We start from the raw sequence: 21,373 nt of genomic DNA, 5'->3' as shown, positions 1-21,373 counted from the left end.
CCTTGCCACTTTAGCAGACTTAACTGTGAAAGTAACCTGACAAATTTCTAACATCAGTTTCTTTCTCTATCTCCCTTTCCTCTTCACTTAACATTGTACCTAACTAGAATTGGCGAGGAAAAACTGTTTCACTTTGTGGTCTACAACAACTACATAGTAGAGATAAAATGTTGACTTGGCTTTTTAAAAAAAAAAAGCTTCTGAACTGACTAGCTTCTTCAATGTTAGTTCAGCATCAGGTTGAACTTTCACCTTAGATTCCTAATACACTGCACCGGTCTGTAAAATGGAAGACTTTGGACTGTGCTGTGTAATTGCTGAAAGTATTGAGTTTTCTGTTGTTCAGACTTGCAATTTAGTCTGACTCAAAGTAGTTAATGGTGAACAACTGGTGTTTAGCAGCATTTCTTCTGAATGATGGCACTATGTTTTAAAGTTTTGGTATAACTTATATGCAGGGTTTCTGCACCTGAGCATCTTTATATGCTCACATTGGAAAACACTAGTTTCCATAGAAATCTCTTCCTTACTCTGATCTGAAGTATGGCTGCTTGTTTTGTTAGTTATTAGCCCCACCATAATTTTTCTTTTTTCTACAGCTTTCATCTAGGCAGGATGGATGGAAGTGCTTAGTGTAACTCTTTCTTTCCCCTAGAACTAAATTTCAATTAAGAATCAAGCCTGTAAAAGTCAGAGACTAATGGTTTAAAAAATAGCACACACTATAGAAGGGATTGTGATAGCTGCTTTGTGGGTTCAGAGGTGTGTAGCTTCAATCTTGCAACTGCATTGATCAGCAGGGGAAAAAGTAAAATACATCAGAACAGCCTCAAAGCAGATATACTGAACTGTAGTGTGATTTTTTTGACACTACAGTCACAACTGCTTGTTTCCTGTACTGTAGGTGGCTGGGTTTACCACTTAATTTTCCATTGCAGGTGATGGAGCATGAGTTTCGGTTCTCTTGCCTTTCAGGAGCTGAGTACAGTGGAATAGTACTATAAACTGGAGGATTTCTTTGCTCCCTTGAAACAGATACTAAACTTTCCAAAGTGCAAAACAGTAGATATTTGGACTTCAGTTTCCCATGTGTAAATCAATCTGCTCAGGACAACTAAAATGTATTTCAAGTCTGGAAAACAGTTGAATATAGAAATGGCATTTATTTAAAAAGATCAAGTAATCTTATTTTGACTTATGAAAAACATTCTATTTTAGAGCAAAATATGTGATAATTCTATATTATTGCTTACTTCTGTTGAGTTGGTTATTGCTCTTTAAGTGTTGGCTTTTATGTTCCTTCAGGTGTTTCACAGTATATTTTTATTAACCTGAGCCATACTTAATATGATTTTAACACCAGCAGTTTTTTAATAGCTTTGTGGAAATATTGTTTAACCTGAAATAAGTAATTACCAAAAAGAAAACCAATAACTTTGTAATAATGCAATACTTAGTTGACATTGCTGCTGTTCTAATGTGGTACTGATTCAGAAAAAGCATTTGGTATTGCAGAGAGAAATGCTATATTGAACATTCTTTAAAAAAAATTTCCTTTTTGTCTTTTACACCTGCTTCACACTTTCCTTTTTCTTCAGTGTGGAAGTTGCATTTGCTGCTGTTCAGCAGCTTTTGGCAATTAGCAGGAAAGTGGAGCTGCTTCTTTCTACCTAGCTTGTAGCTGGCATCAGGGTTCTCAGGAGCTTCAGATCCTTCTGCAACTCAAATTGTTCAACTTAAATAGCTTTAAAAAATAATTAATTATAATTAATAATAATTATGTAATTAATAAGTAAGGTCTATCCTTAATAGAGCACAACAAGCTTTGGGTAGCAAGCAGTATTTCTGATAAATGTTAGAGTAAGTCAAGACACTGAAATCGATTCTGATGTGCCAGTTTTATTCAGTGTCTGAAGACCTAAACTAAAAGAGAATACTCTTCTGAGTTTGGCTGTATTTGCCATGTGAATTTATTATAATTTGTGAAACCAATTGGGATTTTAAAGTGCAGAAAGGCATGGGTGGGTAAAAACTTAGTTTTCAGATATTGGAAGACATTACATTCCTAATAAGCAAAAATCAATTGGTTTAGTTCTTACTGTACACTTGTAATTAATATCTAAAATGTATTGCACTTAAAACTGTATAATGGCTTTCATATCTAGCCCAGTGAGAGTACTTGAGTGCAACATAAAAGGAATAGTGCTTTGATTCTTAATTCCATACAAATACAGTCTGATTATAAGTAAGTCTTTTTATTTAGTAAAAAAAAAAACTAGTGACAAATATAGATGCCTGTTAACCTAATTGCCAAGTCTTCTAATCAGTAATACTTCTAGTATAAAATTTTTATATAGCAAATTTTGGTGGCCTTTGAGTAATGAACATCCAAGTATAGATACAAATCAAGATTCTGCTGAGTGATTCTGATGGCTATTATTTTAGTCTTAACTGAAACACACCTATGTTGGTGAGCCCTACAAAGACTCTGCTGTAAAGGTTTGAGATCGGCTTTCATTTAGTTGTTGGTTTCTAATTCTTGTGAATAGATATTTTCTTTACATTATACTGTTTACCTTGAATTGTAAAAACAGATGCCTTAGATGTGCTGATGCTTAAGGAATGGGATTATAGCTTGGTATTGATACATCAGTACTTAAATATCTTCTCTTGTCATATTGACCTATATGAAGTATGTCTTGCATCTTTCTATCATTATTAAAAAGTAAACTACTGTTGTGGTTTAACTCCAGCTGGCACACACAGCTGCTCACTTATTCCCCCCTGGTGGGATGCAGGGACAGAATCAGAAGGGTAAAAGTGAGAAAACTCGTGGGTTGAGATAAAGACAGTTTAATAGGGAAAGCAAAAGCCGCATGCGCAAGCAAAGCAAAACAAGGAATTCATTCGCTACTTCCCATCGGCAGGCAGGTGTTCAGCCATCTCCAGGAAAGCAGGGCTCCATCATGCGTAATGGTTACTTGGGAAGACAAACGCCATCACTCCAAACGTCCCCCCTTCCTTCTTCTTCCCCCAGCTTTATATGCTGAGCATGATGTCATATGATATGGAATATCCCTTTGGTCAGTTGGGGTCAGCTGTCCCAGCTGTGTCCCCTCCCAACTTCTTGTGCACCCCCAGCCTACTCGCTGGCGGGGCAGTCTGAGGAGCAGAAAAGGCCTTGACTCTGTGTAAGCACTGCTCAGCAGTACCTAAAACATCCCTGTATTATCAACACTGTTTTCAGCACAAATCCCAAACATAGCCCCATACTAGCTACTATGAAGAAAATTAACTCTACCCCAGCCAAAACCAGCACAACTACATTCTATCAAAACCAAGGAGTATTTCCTGTCATAAACTGCAGTTTCTTTTCCCTCTGATAATAGTAAATGCAGCTTTTAAACTTTCCTTTCTAAGGAATAATGTGGAATTCCTTTAAACTTATTAGTGAGTGGCCTTATATAGGGGTAAAGCTCAGAATACCAGTTTCCAAAGAAGTTTTGTCAGATCAGTGAAAATAAAACTTAAGGAGTGGGGATGCTGCAGGAAATCTCATCTCAAATCTTAGTAAACCTAGAAATTATATATTTAGTTTCTAGCTATAAGAACAAGATGAAGTCTGCTTGTAGAAATAAGTTTGTGGACTAGGTGCCCTGTTTGACTAAGCCAATCTACCTATTCCTTTCAAGATGCATAAATGTAACTAAACATGATATAGCCCATATGCCTAGTATCTAGGGAATGGTCACTTGCTTTTAGTAATTTAGGGCTGCTTTATAACTGCAAGTTGAAAAATCCAGATGAGACTTTGTGGCTTCAAAACAACTGAAGTGGAAGCTGCCTTGTGAATGCTTCAGTTTCTCTAAACTGTTTTGTAGAGTTGTCAAAAGGGAAAACAAGTGAGTTCTGCTGTAATATAGAAATAAAGAACTGTCCCGGTTTTGGCTGGGATAGGGTTAAATTTCTTCCTAGTGCTGTGTTTTGGATTTAGTACCAGGAGAATGTTGATAACACACTGATGTTTTCAGTTGTTGCTAAGTGCCCTCCTAGTCCAAGGACAGCTCCTGTGCCTACTGACTGAGCTAGGTACACAAGATGGGAGGGAACATAATCAGGACAGCCAGCCCAGCTGGCCAATGGGGTATTCCATACCATGTGATGTCATGCTCAGTATATGAAGGGTAGGCGTGATCCAGGAAGTACCGATCACTACTTGGTTATCGGTCAGCGCGGGTGGTGAGCAATTGCATTGTGCATCACTCATTTTGTATATTCTATCATTATTTATTATCATTATTCTCCCTTTTCTGTTCTATTAAACTGTCTTTATCTCAACCCATGAGTTTTTCTCACTCTTACCCTTCTGATTCTCTCCCTGTCCCACTGGGGGGGCGGGGGGAGTGAGTGAGTGGCTGTGTGGTATTTGGCTGCCTGCCAGGTTAAACCATGACAAGAACATAAGATGTTAAAAAAAACTTTCCAACTTTTGAGGAATTACAAACTCCCTTGTAAGGTTTTTGAAGAATTAGGTAATGCTTTTTCTGTAGTAGTCAACAGTTCTTGATATGGAAGTGTTGTGCTTTGTAATTCTTAAATGTACTTTAAGTCACTCTTGTGAATGAGACACTTGGTTTTGTGGTGAGTTGTTCTGAACCTTGTGCAAGGTGTTTATATCGGTGCCTTTGAAAGCTAGATAAGTATGGTAACCATAATCAAATTGATAGGGTTCTGCTTTAAAACCTGAGCTGCAGTGTTATGCTCTCTATTCTAACTGATAACATCCCACAGAAGTACCAGTGAAGTTTGTTTCCATACACGACAGGAAAACCTTAAGCTGATACATTTCTTAAATTTATAACTAAAGAGCCTTTAAACTATATCAGTTGTCTTAAATAGACATTAGATTTTGTTATAGTAGTGAGTAAAATGGAAAGAATATGCCCCATTCTTTCTCTAGAGTGGGAAGATACTAACTCTTTCAGGAAAGTAAATGTGCATACCTGAGAAATTGTCATAGATCAAATACAGATCTGAATTTGACAGTGATCTAAAAGTGAAGAGTAGCTTAAATAAAAAAAATTATCTTTTTCTGTTATAGGAATTCTGTGCAGCATGTTTTCTGGGTGGAACTGGGTGGCCTATGGCTTATATCTGTTCTTGAATATTTGTTCTCTTGAAGGTAAGACTTCTGTCTTTCAAGTATAAGAGACTTGTAGAACTTCTTTAATTGGATGCTTGAAGCACATATTTGCTTTTTGTCTAGATACTTGTGGGGTGGGGGCAGAAAGCGAGATGTATTAGGATAAAGAGACCTAGGCTGTGCTCCTAATCTTATGGTAAAATAATGCAGTGTTCAAACCAATACTAACTTCTGCTTCCATTCATTACTGGTCTGTGTACAGAGAGAGTGAAGTGACTTTGGTCAGTGGAAGATTGCTTTGGTTCCACTGACATCACTGGAGTTGGTAACTGTAGCAGACTGAAGTTTAATTTCACATATGCCAAATGGTATCTAAATGAAAGCATGTCTTAGTCAGACTAAACAGCTGTTAAGCAATAAGCTACCAGTGAACTAGTGTTGTAGGCTTTATGATCAGGTTAGAGCTACAGGCTGCTTCTATTGTATAGCAAATGATCATCCTGAAGATGTTTAGTATGGCTGTTGATTCAAGGCAGTATTTCAGTCAGCTGACCTTTCATCTTTAAAACTTGATGCTTTTCTATTTATGTGCCTGTGTAGCAATAGTCACAATCTTATTGTGTTGAAGTTCCTTTGTAAGAAGAGTACTATCAAATGTGCAGAGTTCACTATAATTTGCAGATACTCTTATAGTATAATATTGAAGCTTTTGAAATGGACAACTCAATTCTTTAACTGTTTGCATGTAACTCTTCTAAAACTAGTCCATCACAACAAAGGTGCACGCTTATCCCAATTTTTTTCTTAACTTTCTCAACAGAAAAATACCTTTTTAACTGCAAGAGTAACCTCAAGTATATTACCCTCCTCCTTCAAAACATACTAAACATTCAATCCTTGACTCTCTTCTCTCTAAAGGCCCTTGTTTATTAATTGAGCTTTTCTTGCTTGGTAAAATGTTTTTGCAAAGCTTAGGGAACACTACACTGGTTTTGCCCCTTAAATCTGTGCTTGGTGGTCCACTAATGCATTTCAGTTTTATAACTGTCAAGTAACTAATTCATTTCCTGCTTAGACACATGTTGTAATATTTTTAATATTACAGTAGTGTTGCATCAGCAATATTGATTATGGAATGCTCTAGGTTTTTTTAATTGATGCCATTCTTTTTAGTTTCAGGTGGACTTGTACAGTCATGTGGTCATATCATCCCAGAGTCTCCTGTATTGGCCCTTGGTTCCAATTTCACAGCATTATGCATTTTGAATGAGAGCTGTCGTGACTTTGGCAATATATATGCTAATCAAATTATCTGGAAAATGAAAAATAGAGTGGTACCTAAAGAACAATATCATGAAATAAACAGAACAGTTTCCAGTGTCACATTTAATGACACTTCTTCACTAGCTACTCCTCTGACCTGCAACATTTTAGCAGATGGACAGATTGAGCAGAACATTTATGGAATTACAGTTACATTAGGCTGTAAGTACTGTTTTTCTTGCCTTTTATTCTGGTCTTAAGAAAATTGCTTCTGAGAAATAGGGAAGAGAATGTGAACAATAAAAAGTGCATGAGACACTTATTTCCATTTCCTCAGCTCCTGGATAACTGTATAAAACCACTGTCAAATCATATGCTATCAAAGCTGGTAAATATGCACAGAATAAAGTTTTCTAAGAAATAAGCTACTCTGGAGTATTTCATAAACAGAAAAATGTTGAAGCAGGAAGATTTACATTTCAGAAAGAAGATGTGAATTTAACTGAAATATATCCTAGGAAACAAATTAACTTTTCCTTACTTCTTGTTGCTGTTTCAATGTTCAAGGAAATACGATAAGGTTGTATGTTCTACTTAATGTTTTCTTCATTAATGGACTGAGAAATATTTAGTCCATCTGTACAACTAAATCAAGCCTGAACTGCATTAAGGATGGAACATACTATTTGGATTACTCTACCCTTATACATAAGAAAATACTTCTAACTAATTAAAACTTGCCTTGTTTAAGCACAATAGCACTTGCATAGTTCTGAGCAAGTGCTCTTTGAGACAAGACTGAGGTCCTCAGAAAGTAATACAAATAACTTCATATACTACTGCTTAATTAGTTGGTGGACAGTTTATAAAATGATGGATAAATGTTCATGTGTCCTTAATTCCTGAGTATGAATGGCTGATGAATTATGTTGCCTCCTAGTGTTGTCAAAAGGTATTGCAGTTGTTGCATGGTCTGTATACAAAAGGCTGTCTTGAGTTCACAATTTAAATTAATGTGGTTTTAGTATGAGTTACAAAATGCTTTCACAGAAAAACAACTTCTTCTGTTTCAATTTCTGGGGAGTAAATTTCTTGCCAGATGGGACAGACAAAATACATGGAAAGGTGAGGACAGATACAATATACTAAGATGATAAATTGAATGACAGTACAGATAACATTCTACAGTTGTAATTCACATATGAATTTTGATATGCATTTGTATTTAAAGCTACTGTGTCTTCATTCTGTCAATTAAAGAAAAATTCTGTAAACCATGAGAACAACAGGTTTGAGAAGAATACAGCTATTCATGAACAAAACTATAAGCATGTTCATAAGGTAGTTCTGTTGAAAATGGCATTTTCTGCTTGAAAAGAAATAAAACTCAAGTACACTACACGCTTGTAAATAGTAATATTCTAAAAGGTAGAAACAAACTCAGTGTTATCTTTGTATGCTATGATTTAAATTTAAGAAGCAAAAAAAAAAATTCAGCTGCCCTCTGAAAAAGTTTGTTATATGCTACTAAAGCACATTGATGAAGATCCTTTATCTTTCTTGTAGGTGTTGGCAACTAAAGCATCCCTCTCCCTTAGCTGGGGAGGATAGACCTATCACAGTTGCCTTAGAGCTCAGGTTATTGGCAAAGCCAGTATATGCCAATGCAGCTGTACTGCTTGCTAGCACTTTTCCTGTGTCAACTAAAATAGATTTAGATGAGAGATAGTTGATATGTTTTTCTGCCTCAATGAGAAATCTTCTGTGTGGTTTCTTACTGTGTCAGGTGCTTGTTCCTTATACAACCTACTGTTTCTCAGAGCAGCTGTTTAAACTTCTTGACTTCCATTGCTGGATGGTCTCTAGCACTTTTTACCCCCTTGTTTAGAAATTTGTAGGACTATAAATACTTCTGATGATCACTGAAATTGCTCTAATGGGACACTTAGCATGATTCTTACTGGATTGAAACATAGATTAATTATTGCTAACTTTTTCTGTACAGTGCCCCCAGAGAAGCCCAAGAACTTAAGTTGTGTTGTGCATCAGGTGTCAAAACTCAAATATCCTATGACTTGTACCTGGAACCCTGGAAGGCATATGTTCCTGGACACTCATTTTAGGTTGAAATACAGATGGTAAGTAGCTCTCTAGAATATCTAAATACTTTAAAAGAATGTTTGTAGGCTAAACAGAACTTCCTTGAAATTCCTTGATACTTCAGATGAATTCTTAACTTAAATCTAGTTTTCTGAAGCATTGTTGTCTATTTTTTTGGGGAAGGGAAGAGTTAAAGAAGTTCCCATTTAAAGTAATTTAAGTCAGAATTAAAAATTTGCACTTGTTTTGGAGTAACAGCTATGTCCTATTTTCCCATTCTTCAAATGTGATTAGTGTGGCTTGAGTACAGTATGCATAATCATATGGCTGTACCCAAATTATGTATTTTATGTGGGGTTTTTTGTGGTGACTATCACATTCTAAACAAGTAAAGAAACCAACATATAGTGACTAGATTTTGTAGAGGTGTTGTCTATTTGTCCCTAAGTACTCAGAATGGTTTGTCCATGATTAATCCTAACATGAAAGCTTCAGGAAAAGTCTTTATCCTATAAAAGTAAACTGACTTAATTTTTCAAACTCTTCAAATGGTCTCTTGTAGTTTAAAATGGAGCGGACAGAATTGCTGCTCCTCTCTGGAAAAGGAATGGCTGCCTGCAGTTTTGTCTCCCCTGTTCCTCTGAAGTGTTTTAGTAATGAGTGTGGTAGAAAGTATGGATAATACTAGGCAAATCTCCTTATACCCCTAGAACTGTCTCTGCTGTTAGTGCAGCAGAAGATGGTGAACAAAAATAATGATGTGTAGTAGCTGTAACACTGTACTCTTGAAGGGTATGCAGGTAAAATGACTACCTCTTTAATGCATGAGTATGCTTATAGCTACTAGCCATATTGCTTATGATCTTTATTTTTTTTTAAGCTAAGTGGGTGTTTTATGACTTCATAATTACAATACTTTGGCTTATACTTTTGAAGGTACATGACTTTAAGTCAAGAGATTTGATTCTAGTTTCTATTGTAATGCAACCTTGCATTTGTGGCTGAACAAGCCATTCTAATCTCTTCACCTTTTTCTTCTTCCCCACCACCACCACCCCCCCCCCCCCGCTTGCAAAAATAAGGGCAGAGAGGGAAACATATGAGCTATAAACTGATTGATCACTCTGATCTAGTTAAAAAGATTCTCTAAAGGAAACCAAACAATGCTTTCTACCTTGTTTTTCCTTTTTTATTTAGGTCACGAGATAACTTTCCTGACTGCATACCAAAAGATGTAAATAATTCTTGTACCATTACTGATGTTCAGTTCTTCGTTAACCTGGAAGTCTGGGTAGAAGCAGCAAATGCTCTCGGGAAGGCTGAATCTGATCCTCTTGTTTTTGATCCCATTGAGATTGGTAACTATATGCCTCTTAAGCTTTAGTAAAGTACATACAACTGCAGCTTCTGTGCATATTGCTGAATTGGCATATTAATGTTTCTTCAGTATAAAAATTAACACTGCCAAAATATTGTTGACTAGAACTTGAACTGTGCTGGACAAAGGTAGGGAAGGTGAGGGATTTGATCACCATTCAGATATATTACTTACAAGAACTTGCTGCTTTAGAAACTGGTGTGAAGTAGCAGCTATTTGGGCTTGTGAGAGGCCTTAATGGTAGTGTTACAGCATAGCGTACCAACTGCTAGAGGCATGATAAAATAATACAGCTGTAGAGTTGACTCTAACTTCTTCTCTTCTAGTTAAACCTCTGTCTCCACACAACTTATCAGTCAACTCAGGAATACTGCCTACTGTTCTGAAGCTTTCCTGGGAGAACCGGATTTCAGCAGCTGTGATGAAACTGAAATTCAATATTCGCTATAGGATCATTGGTGAAACAAATTGGATGAAGGTAATACAAGTTAACGTCCCTTGTCACTCTTCTGCTGTAACCCAGCCATTTGTCAAACTGCAGCAGAAGTTCCTTTACTGCTGCAGTTCAGAGCATTCCCTTTATTATCCTTAGGACTTATGTGGCCTCCCAAGGTAGTTTATCTGGCCTACTCATGAAGGCTTGTGAGCTAGGGTTTTTGGTAATCTAGAGTACAGGGACCTTGTCTTTCCTTTGTGGACTTCTCTGCTCTCCTCCCCTTCATATTGCAGTATGCTTATTTTGAATTTTCATTCTGTACATGCAGTATCTAGAACATTCATGAACTTCAGTCTTCCCATGTGCATGCAAAACTACTGATCTAAATGTCAATTAAAGCTTGGGCAAATGCTGTACAGTGTTGGGATGCTTTTTTGAACTTGCTGTACCTTTATACAGTATGGTTGTCCTGCATACATGCCTTTAGCTTGATGCAATCAAGGAACTGGAAAAGAGTAAGGAGTATGCCTTACATAGTGCATGTCATCAAGAGGTTTTTTCTACATCAGTCCATGGACATATTTTCAATAGCTCCTCAGTTTTGCCTGCCTTTAAGCCTTCTCTCAGAGCAGCAGTATTCCAGAAACACTCTTTTCATCAAAATCTTCCTGTCTTTTGTGTTAGTACATAGGACCAAAGGTATTCTGAGTTTCATGACTTCTTGGAAGGAAGACTGCTTCTGACTTAGCAAAATATGGTGTTTGAAGCAGATAGCATAACACAGCTGCTTGTGACTAATGCAGTGTATTCCTTTGGAGGAACTTTTTGAGCTTTAGATGCAGAGATTAAATTAAGGTCACTTGTATTCATATTTTATAGAGCACTGTCCCGCACAGCTTATTCTGCAACTCCAGAATCTTGATACATTGTTCTATTAGGTCCTTTTAACTTGTCTTCTCCTTTTAACATATGCACAAGACCATTGAAATAGTAACTTATAAAACAACTGAGCTTGCTTAGCTGTGGTAAAATTTGACTAGTTACTTCAGCTAGAAGACCAACCTATTAATCAATACTTTGATGATTCTTTGCACTCAGAATTAACCTCTTAAATGTTCTGCATGTGTATTTAATCTGCAGTCATGCCTATTGCAGGGTTGCTCACTATAAAAAAAACCACACAACAAAACAAACAAAACCTTAATTGCAAGTGGAATAACATGTGATGGAGTCAGTGTATGTACATACATATATCAATTATCTACATAACATATCTGTTCCTGTACATATGCACTAAGAATATTTTCTGGCATTCAGTTGCTAGTTAAGAGAAAAAGGAAAGAGCTTATGGAAATAAACTCATTATTAGTAAAATTATAAACTACTCTAAAGTGAAGGTGTGAGACTTGAAAAAAAACTATTTCTAATGTCAGTTAAGAAACACTGTTCTATATCACTGGAAGAAATGACCCTGAATTCTCTAGCTTTATAGTGACGTGTGGAAAACAGACTCCACAACCTAGAAGGTTATAAAGTAGGTATGTTTATTCAGTGCTGGGCAGCACGGGGGGTTGCCCCACCACAATTGTGTGTGCCAGGGTACTTAACTTACAGGGGTTTGTTGTGGTTTAACCTGGCAGGCAGCCAAATACCACGCAGCTGCTCACTCACTCCCCCACCCCCCTCAGTGGGACGGGGAGAGAATCGGAAGGGTAAGAGTGAGAAAAACTCGTGGGTTGAGATAAAGACAGTTTAATAGAACAGAAAAAGGGAAAATAATAATGATAATGATAGAATATACAAAATGAGTGATGCACAATGCAATTGCTCACCACCCGCGCTGACCGATAACCCAGTAATGATTGCTACTTCCTGGATCATGCCTACCATTCATATACTGAGCATGATGTCACATGGTATGGAATACCCCATTAGCCAGCTGGGCTGGCTGTCCTGATTATGTTCCCTCCCATCTTGTGTACCTAGCTCAGTCAGTAGGCATGGGAGCTGTCCTTGGACTAGGAGGGCACTTAGCAACAACTGAAAACATCAGTGTGTTATCAACATTCTCCTCATACTAAATCCAAAACACAGCACTAGGAAGAAATTTAACCCTATCCCAGCCGAAACCAGGACAGGGTTATATGCAATCCATATGTACATATTCATTACATTCCTTAGAAAAGGTGGTCTTATGGTAATGAGTTCCTGGAAGTCATTTACATAGTCCAAGCATGCGCAGTAAAATTAGGGTTAGGGTCTTTTCCTTCTCTGGTGGTTGTCCATAGTTGTCTTCACTGTGTCTGTTAGTTGAACTCTGGGCTTCCTTTGTCTATATATGGTCACTTAATTAACTCATCAGTTCCTTGACTCTTGGAATGTAACAAGGCATCAGGTTATCTTGTCCTTTAACACTTATCCCTTCACAGTTGTTCATTGTTAGTGATTTACATAGGACACTTATCTCATCACAGGTGTTACATAGAGGCCTAACAAGCCAGCTCAAGGTTTATCCTCTCTTATCAAGTGGGAGGATGCACCACAGTAAGGTCTCAGTCAGGAATTGTTAGTTAGTTTAGTAATTCAAGGATCCTGTTATCTACACAGCCTTTGTAACTTCTGCTTACAATATTTATTATGCTTATAACAGCATCTTGTCTATCCGAGTTGCTAGCTGCAAAAGATTGCACTAGCAAGCCAGACAATGGCTCTGCTATTAACCCTTAAGTGTTAGTTCCCTCTATCAATAGGAGGCTTCTAGCACAGGTATTTTGCAATGAATAATCAGGCAATACCTAGCAAAGCTCTGAAACATGAGGCAGGGTATTACAGATCAGTAAGTAGAGGAATTATATAGGAAGGAAGAAACTTTGTATGACTTATGCTTAGGAGAGGTAGACATGAACTGATTAAAAAAGAAAACAGAATATGAGAGATAGCTGCTTACCTATTCTAGTGTATATATTGTGTTACATCTGGTAAATACACATGCTATGACCAATTCCTTACCAAACAGTGGTTGAGAATTGTAGCTTTGGAAAACAGAGGGGAGAAACAATGTTGTATTGGGTGTGTAATACAGGGTTTAAGCTGTTAGCAGTGGGGAGCCCTCTTGGATGGGAGCTGTAGTAGCACAGAACTCAGCTTTATACTTTTTGATCAGTGCCTGTAAAATCTTCCTTCCACTTACAGGTTCCTCCTGAAGATACAGCTTCACCAAGAACTTCATTCAGTGTTCAAGGGCTCAGACCCTACACAGAGTATGTCTTTTCAATTCGTTGCATGAAGGAAGATGGAGTGGGCTACTGGAGTGACTGGAGTGAAGAGAAAACTGGGGTCACCACTGAAGATAGTAAGTAATATACGAAAGTAGGTCACTGACTTGAAAAATGTGAGTGCTCAGCAGTTTGGTAATAGCCAACTAAAGTTGTGTATCCTCACTTGAGCTATTGGATTATACATGCAACAAGGCTCTCCTGAGTTACTTTGAATACTGACTGACTTGACTGATGCCTTCCAAGGAGCATGAGAATAGCTTCCCATAAAGTTCATAGGCCAGAGGTGCTCCCTGAAAATAGCTAAAACAGGAAGTAGGGAAGAAAAGCTTTCCTCACAAAGTCATTCTCAAAGTTTTTTAGGGGAGATATAGGCTTTGTTTGTACCTCCTTTCAAGGGCTTGTTTTCTTCTGAATTTATCCTCTGAAACAGAAGTTACTCTGCCTGTGAAAAAGGCAGTCTGTCTACCAAAAACTTAAATTAACAACTTGGTGTTTAGGAGACCATTAGAAAGTTGAACAGGTGAAAGGTGAACAGGCATCAATAAGTATGAAATGAAGATTCTAGTCATGTATGGTATGTAGACTTATTCACAAATTCGGTAAAGCAATGATAGGAAATAAAATGCATATGGGAAGTGTAACCTCTTGTTAACCAAAACATTTAAGTTAAACGCTCTGGCTTACTGTTTTTCCCAAGTCATTCTGCATATACAACGCTTGCTTGTTACAGTGTGTCCTGGTTTCGGCTGGGATAGGGTTAAATTTCTTCCTAGTGCTGTGTGTTGGATTCAGTATGAGGAGAATGTTGATAATGCACTGATGTTTTAGTTGTTGTTAAGTAGTGTTTACGCTAGTCAAGGACTTTTCAGCTTCCCATGCTCTGCCAGGTGCACAAGAAGCTGGGAGGGGGCATAGCAAGGACAGTTAACCCAAACTGGCCAACGGGGTATTCCATACCATTTGATGTTATGCTCAGTACATAAAAAAAGAGGTGTGGTCCGGAAAGTAGCGATCGCTACTTGGTTATCGGTCAGCATGGGTGGTGAGCAATAGCACTGTGCATCACTCATTTTATATTCTATCATTATTATTATTATTTTCCCTTCCTTTTCTGTTCTATTAAACTGTCTTTATCTCAACCCACGAATTTTATTTATTTTTCTGATTCTCCCCCCATCCCACTGTGTGGGGGGGAGTGAGCGAGCGGCTGTGTGGTGTTTGGCTGCCTGCCAGGTTAAACCACAACAGTCCATCTTGGTGCCCAACGTGGGGCACGAAGGGTTGAGATAACGACATATGACCAAAGCGTGTTAAGGCAAAACTGTTATAAGCATTCATTATATTGGTTTAATAGTTGCTGGTCACAATGTTGATGTATTGGCTCTCAAAGTTGTGGGGCTGGTTCTCAATGTTGGGTTACGTAATACCTTGCTTGCAGTATGTGTTTCCTGTTGTGCTGTTTATCACTGCTTGGAACTGGGTCAAGGTTATTTTGCTACACTGTGTAACACTGTTTAATGATATGATAAAAATCACTGGTCGTGAGTCTAATCTGGTATCTGTATTCAGTATCGCCATCATCTCTGTACCTCAGGAGCCACCTCTCGGAAACTATTAATAAATAACACTCTCTACCTTTTCTCCTCAGAGGAGGAATTTACGGGGGAGACAAGGTGGGATGCTTTCCCCCACTTGTTCATCTTCCCTTTCATATCTCCAGAAACTCCTTTTTCTTCTGTCCTCTTCATGAAGACATCCACAACAGTTCCTGAGAATTTAGAAAATCCTTGGGATGTTCAAACAAGCATGTTCCTATTGCTATGTCTCCTGAATGTGGTTCAGGTCTTGTTTAGGGTTAAACAACTATTCAGGAACACCGTCCAGAGATCAACACTGGCGACAGGCATTGCGGCTACTCAAACCCCGTGACAGGTACTGCGGCTGAACCGGAGGACCAACCTGTGCCGGTATCAGTTGCCCCTATACACAAGAAGAAATACACAAGAAAATCAGCTCATCCAGTAAGGGATGAAGATGAACCAGGGCCCTCATGAGAACAGGAGGCGGAGGAGGCAGAACCCGTAAATGAGATGGTAACCACCTGATCCCTGTGCCTGAATGAGCTGCGAGATATGGGAAGAGATTCCACTCCTCATACAGGCGAGCATGTTGTCACCCGGCTGCTCTGATGCTGGGATAATGGGGCTAGTAGCCTGGAATTGGAGGGGAAGGAAGCCAGACAGCTGGGATCCCTTTCTAGGGAAGGGGGCATTGACAAAGCAATTGGACAAGGGGCACAAGTCCTCAGCCTCTGGAGGCGACTCCTGTCAGGCGTGAAGGAAAGGTATCCCTTCAAGGAAGATGTTATATGCCACCCAGGCAAGTGGACCACCATGGAGAGAGGTATCCAGTACCTGAGGGAACTAGGCGTGCTGGAGGTGATTTATGATGACCTGAACAGTGAGCAGTTATCCAAAGATCCAGATGAAGTCCAGTGTACGCAACCCATGTGGCAGAAGTTTGTACGGAGTGCACCAGCGTCACATGCAAACTCATTGGCAATAATGACCTGGAGAGATGGAGAGGAACAAACAGTGGATGAATTGGCTGGCCAACTCCAGCAATACGAAGGAAGTCTCTCTTCCTCCCTACGGGCCTGTGTCTCTGCTGTGGAGAAACTGCCTCGGGAGGTCCAGCAACTCAAAGAGGATATGTCCTGCTCCCCACCTGCACGGGCCAGTGTCTCAGCCATTAGGAGCAAGTGTCCCTCTGCTCAAGAGAGGAGATATCATGGGTACACACACAGGGCACCCTGTGGTTTTACCTGCGTGACTATGGAGAGGACATGAGGCAGTGGGATGGAAAACCTACCTTGACCCTAGAGGCACAGGTACGTGAGTTGCAAGGAAAAACAACCACAAAAGGGGGTTCTCCCAGGAAAACTGCTGCTCCAGTCTCCAGTGAGCAGTTCCCCAGACAGAGCAAGAAGGGCTGACTTTGCTTCCGATATTAATAAAGGGACTTCTGATTTGTGTCTACAGGCAGTGAGTAACGTATGCGATGACCAGGACTAGAGGGGCCCTGCCTCCAGCCAGGTGGAGGAAAGGGACAACCGGGTTTACTGGACTGTGTGGATTCGATGGCCTGGCACATCAGAGCCACAGGAGTATAAGGCTCTCGTAGACACTGGTGCACAGTGTACCCTGATGCCATCAGGCTATAAAGGGGCAGAACCCATTTGTATTTCTGGAGTGACAGGGGGATCCCAAGAGTTAACTGTATTGGAGGCTGAAGTGAGCCTAACCGGGAACGAGTGGCAGAAGCACCCCATTGTGACTGGCCCAGAGGCTCCGTGCATCCTTGGCATAGACTACCTCAGGAGAGGGTATTTCAAGGACCCAAAAGGGTACCGGTGGGCTTTTGGTATAGCTGCCCTGGAGACGGAGGAAATTAAACAGCTGTCCACCTTGCCTGGTCTCTCGGAGGACCCTTCTGTTGTGGGGTTGTTGAGGGTTGAAGAACAACAGGTACCAATCGCTACCCCAACAGTGCACCAGCAGCAATACCGCTCCAACCGAGACTCCCTGATCCCCATCCATGAGCTGATTTGTCGACTGGAGAGCCAAGGAGTGATCAGCAAGACTCGCTCACCCTTTAACAGTCCCATATGGCCAGTGCGAAAGTCCAATGGAGAGTGGAGACTAACAGTAGACTACCGTGGCCTGAACGAAGTCACGCCACCACTGAGTGCTGCCGTGCCGGACATGCTAGAACTCCAATACGAGCTGGAGTCAAAGGCAGCCAAGTGGTACGCCACAATTGATATCGCTAATGCGTTCTTCTCGATCCCTTTGGCGGCAGAGTGCAGGCCACAGTTTGCTTTCACTTGGAGGGGCGTCCAGTACACCTGGAACCGACTGCCCCAGGGGTGGAAACACAGCCCTACCATTTGCCATGGACTGATCCACACTGCACTGGAACAGGGTGAGGCTCCAGAACACCTGCAATCCATTGATGACATCATCGTGTGGGGCAACACAGCAGAAGGAGTTTTTGAGGAAGGGGAGAGAATAGTCCAAATCCATCTGAAGGCTGGTTTTGCCATAAAACAAAGTAAGGTCAAGGGACCTGCACAGGAGATCCAGATTTTAGGAATAAAATGGCAAGATGGACGTCATCAGATCCCAATGGATGTGATCAACAAAATAACAGCCATGTCCCCACCAACTAGCAAAAAGGAAACACAAGCTTTCTTAGGCGTGGTTGGCTTTTGGAGAATGCATATTCCAGATTATAGCCTGAATCGTAAGCCCTCTTTGTGAAGTGACCCGGAAGAAGAACGATTTCAAATGGGGCCCTGAGCAACGACAAGCCTCTGACCAAATTAAACAGGAGATAGTTCATGCAGTAGCCCTTGGGCCAGTCCGGGCAGGACAAGATGTCAGAAATGTGCTCTACACCGCAGCCGTGGAGAATGGCCCTACCTGGAGCCTCTGGCAGAAAGCACCAGGGGAGACTCGAGGTCGACCCCTGGGGTTCTGGAGTCGGGGATACAGAGGATCTGAGGCCCGCTACACTCCAACTGAGAAGGAGATATTGGCAGCATATGAAGGGATTCAAGCTGCTTCGGAAGTGGTTGGTACTGAAGCACAGCTCCTCCTGGCACCCCGACTGCCGGTGCTGGGCTGGATGTTCAAAGGGATGGTCCCCTCTACACATCATGCAACCGATGCTACGTGGAGTAAGTGGGTCGCACTGATCACACAACGGGCCCGAATAGGAAACCCCAGTCGCCCAGGAATCTTGGAGGTGATCACGAACTGGCCAGAAGGCAAAGATTTTGGAATATCCCCAGAGGAGGAGGAGGTGACGCGTGCTGAAGAAGCCCCACTGTATAATAAACTACCAGAAAATGAGAAGCAATATGCCTTGTTCACTGATGGGTCCTGTCGCCTTGTGAGAAAGCATCGGAGGTGGAAGGCTGCTGTATGGAGTCCTATACGCCAAGTTGCAGAAACTGCTGAAGGAGAAGGTGAATCGAGCCAGTTTGCAGAGGTGAAAGCCGTCCAGCTGGCCTTGGACATTGCTGAACGAGAAAAATGGCCAGTACTTTATCTCTATACTGACTCATGGATGGTGGCAAATGCCCTGTGGGGGTGGTTGCAGCAATGGAAGCAGAACAACTGGCAGCGCAGAGGTAAACCCATCTGGGCTGCCGCATAGTGGCAAGATATTGCTGCCCGAGTAGAGAACCTGGTTGTAAAAGTACGTCACGTAGATGCTCATGTACCCAAGAGTCAGGCCACTGAAGAACACCAAAACAACCAGCAGGTGGACCAGGCTGCTAAGATTGAAGTGGCCCAGGTGGATCTGGACTGGCAACATAAGGGTGAATTATTTATAGCTTGGTGGGCCCATGATGCCTCAGGCCATCAAGGAAGAGATGCAACATATAGATGGGCTCGTGATCGAGGGGTGGACTTGACCATGGACGATATTGCACAAGTTATCCATGAATGTGAAACATGCGCTGCAGTCAAGCAAGACAAGCATGTAAAGCCTCTTTGGTATGGAGGACGATGGTTGAAATAGAAATATGGGGAGGCCTGGCAGATTGATTATATCACACTCCCACAAACCCGCCACGGCAAGCACTATGTGCTCACCATGGTGGAAGCAACCACCGGGTGGCTGGAAACATACCCTGTGCCCCATGCCACTGCCCAGAACACCATCCTGGGCCTTGAAAAGCAAGTCCTATGGCGACATGGCACCCCAGAAAGAATTGAGTCAGACAATGGGACTCACTTCCGAAACACCCTCATAGACACCTGGGCCAAAGAGCATGGCATTGAGTGGGTCTATCACATCCCCTACCATGCACCAGCCTCCGGGAAAATGGAACGATACCATGGACTGCTAAAGACAACGCTGAGAGCAATGGGTGGTGGGACATTCAAGCATTGGGATACACATTTAGCAAAAGCCACCTGGTTAGTTAACACTGGGGGATCTACCAATAGAGTTGGCCCTGCCTAATCAAAACCCTTATGTACTGTAGAGGGAGATAAAGTCCACTGTGAGGATGGGCGTAGTGAGTGGCTGGGTGGTGTTTGGCTGCCTGCTATCTTAAACTACAACAGTGTCACTTACAGCTGCCTTTTTGCACTATCTTGCACTCACTTGTTTACAATACTCTACCCCCAGTAATCTGATTCTTGCTGGTCATCACTGATGTGGGAGGCATAAGAAAGAGAATGCTATGTATGAACTGCTGACTTTATGCAAGATTGAATCTCTGTGGGAATATGTTTTTACTTTTTGTTATATTGGTTTTAAATATCACTGTTTTATTACACTTTCTTTTCTTCATGATATGGGGATATATATGGGGATTGTTATCTTGTACTTCTGGACTTACGGTATCCTGTCCCTTTGCAGTATGGGTGAACACTGAATTGCTATCATGATTTAATGTGGATAACTTTTTATCAACAGCCGCTCTTTGTGGGCAGCATTTGGATCATGTCTAGTTTTGCACAAAAGGACTTTGCGAGCATGTTATATACCACTTCAAAGTATAAATCAATTTTTAAGATACACTAAAGATAGCTGGGACAGAACAAACCACTGGGATAAGCTTTATGTTCACAGCTCTGGAAAAAAACTGTTTAAGAGCCTCAGTCAAGTGTCAGCCTTCACTTCTTTGGTGGAACAAGCCTGTAGTGTTGTGAAGCTGCCACCATGCATTAAATCTGTTCACACTATAGCCAACTCATCAACTTGGCTGACCTGTCCCCTCCTTGTGATACTCAATCAGTTGAAATGACATTTTCTTTCCATTGAACTCTATGTTCTGCAGGTGTGCTGTTTCATCCTGGACTCATTAATATTTTTTCAGCAATAATGGTACTGAGATAGTTATTGCACTTAATGTCTTCTGCTAAGATCTGTATGACTGCATTCAACAGCATGTTTTTAACTTCATGGGTTACTTCCTTTTGCTCATGAACATATGCTTTGCTTGACATGTACTGTGGCATTAAAGTAACTATAACTGTGTTATGAATTTAATATACTTTTCTTGTGGTTTAACCCTAGCTGGCCCTTAAGCATCACACAGCTGCTCACTCTCTCCCCCTGGGTGCCCTGGGGGAGAGAATCAGAAGGGTAAAAGTGAGAAAACTCGTGGGTTGAGATAAAGACAGTTTAATAGGGAAAGCAAAAGCCGCGTGCGCAAGCAAAGCAGAACAAGGAATTCGTTCACCACTTCCCATCGGCAGGCAGGTGTTCAGCCATCTCCAGGAAAGCAGGGCTCCATCATGCGTAATGATTACTTGGGAAGAAAAACGCCATCACTCTCCTTCTTCTTCGCCCACCATTCATATGCTGAGCATGACGTCATATGGTATGGAATAGCCCATGGGCCCACTGGGCCAGCCGTCCCAGCCACGCTCCCTCCCAGCTCCCCACACACCTGGCAGGGCACGGAAAGATGAAAAGTCCTTGACTAGCGTAAACATTACCTAGCAACAACTAAAACATCAGTGTGTTATCAACATTATTCTCACACTACATCCAACACACAGCACTATACCAGTTAATAGGAAGAAAATCAACTCCATCCCAGCCGAAACCAGGACAACTTTACAGCTCATGGAAGTCATTACAGTATCTCCCACTACTGCGGCTTTCCTGAAAGTTTGTCTTTACAAAGGCTGTGCCTTCTGCTACCGAGTTGTGCCAAAATCATTAGTTGAGTATATTTTGCATTT

At 40.9% G+C, this 21,373-nt stretch overlaps 1 protein-coding gene across 1 annotated transcript in view; it reads left to right on the top strand.

The window, feature by feature from the left end:
- Positions 1–21,373, top strand: part of LOC142075061 (interleukin-6 receptor subunit beta-like) — a 46,219-nt gene that overhangs the window by 3,361 nt on the left and 21,485 nt on the right. The window contains exons 2-7 of the mRNA XM_075136061.1: positions 5,102–5,182; positions 6,317–6,628; positions 8,412–8,544; positions 9,704–9,864; positions 10,211–10,362; positions 13,513–13,672. Coding sequence (XP_074992162.1) covers positions 5,116–5,182; positions 6,317–6,628; positions 8,412–8,544; positions 9,704–9,864; positions 10,211–10,362; positions 13,513–13,672 — 985 coding nt within the window. The 5' untranslated portion in view covers positions 5,102–5,115. The remainder of the gene's footprint in view (positions 1–5,101; positions 5,183–6,316; positions 6,629–8,411; positions 8,545–9,703; positions 9,865–10,210; positions 10,363–13,512; positions 13,673–21,373) is intronic.

This window comes from Calonectris borealis, chromosome W, assembly GCF_964195595.1.
Source record: "Calonectris borealis chromosome W, bCalBor7.hap1.2, whole genome shotgun sequence".
NCBI lineage: Eukaryota > Metazoa > Chordata > Aves > Procellariiformes > Procellariidae > Calonectris > Calonectris borealis.
Note: the sequence above shows the minus strand (reverse complement) of the source record. Positions and strands in the feature narration are given on the sequence as shown.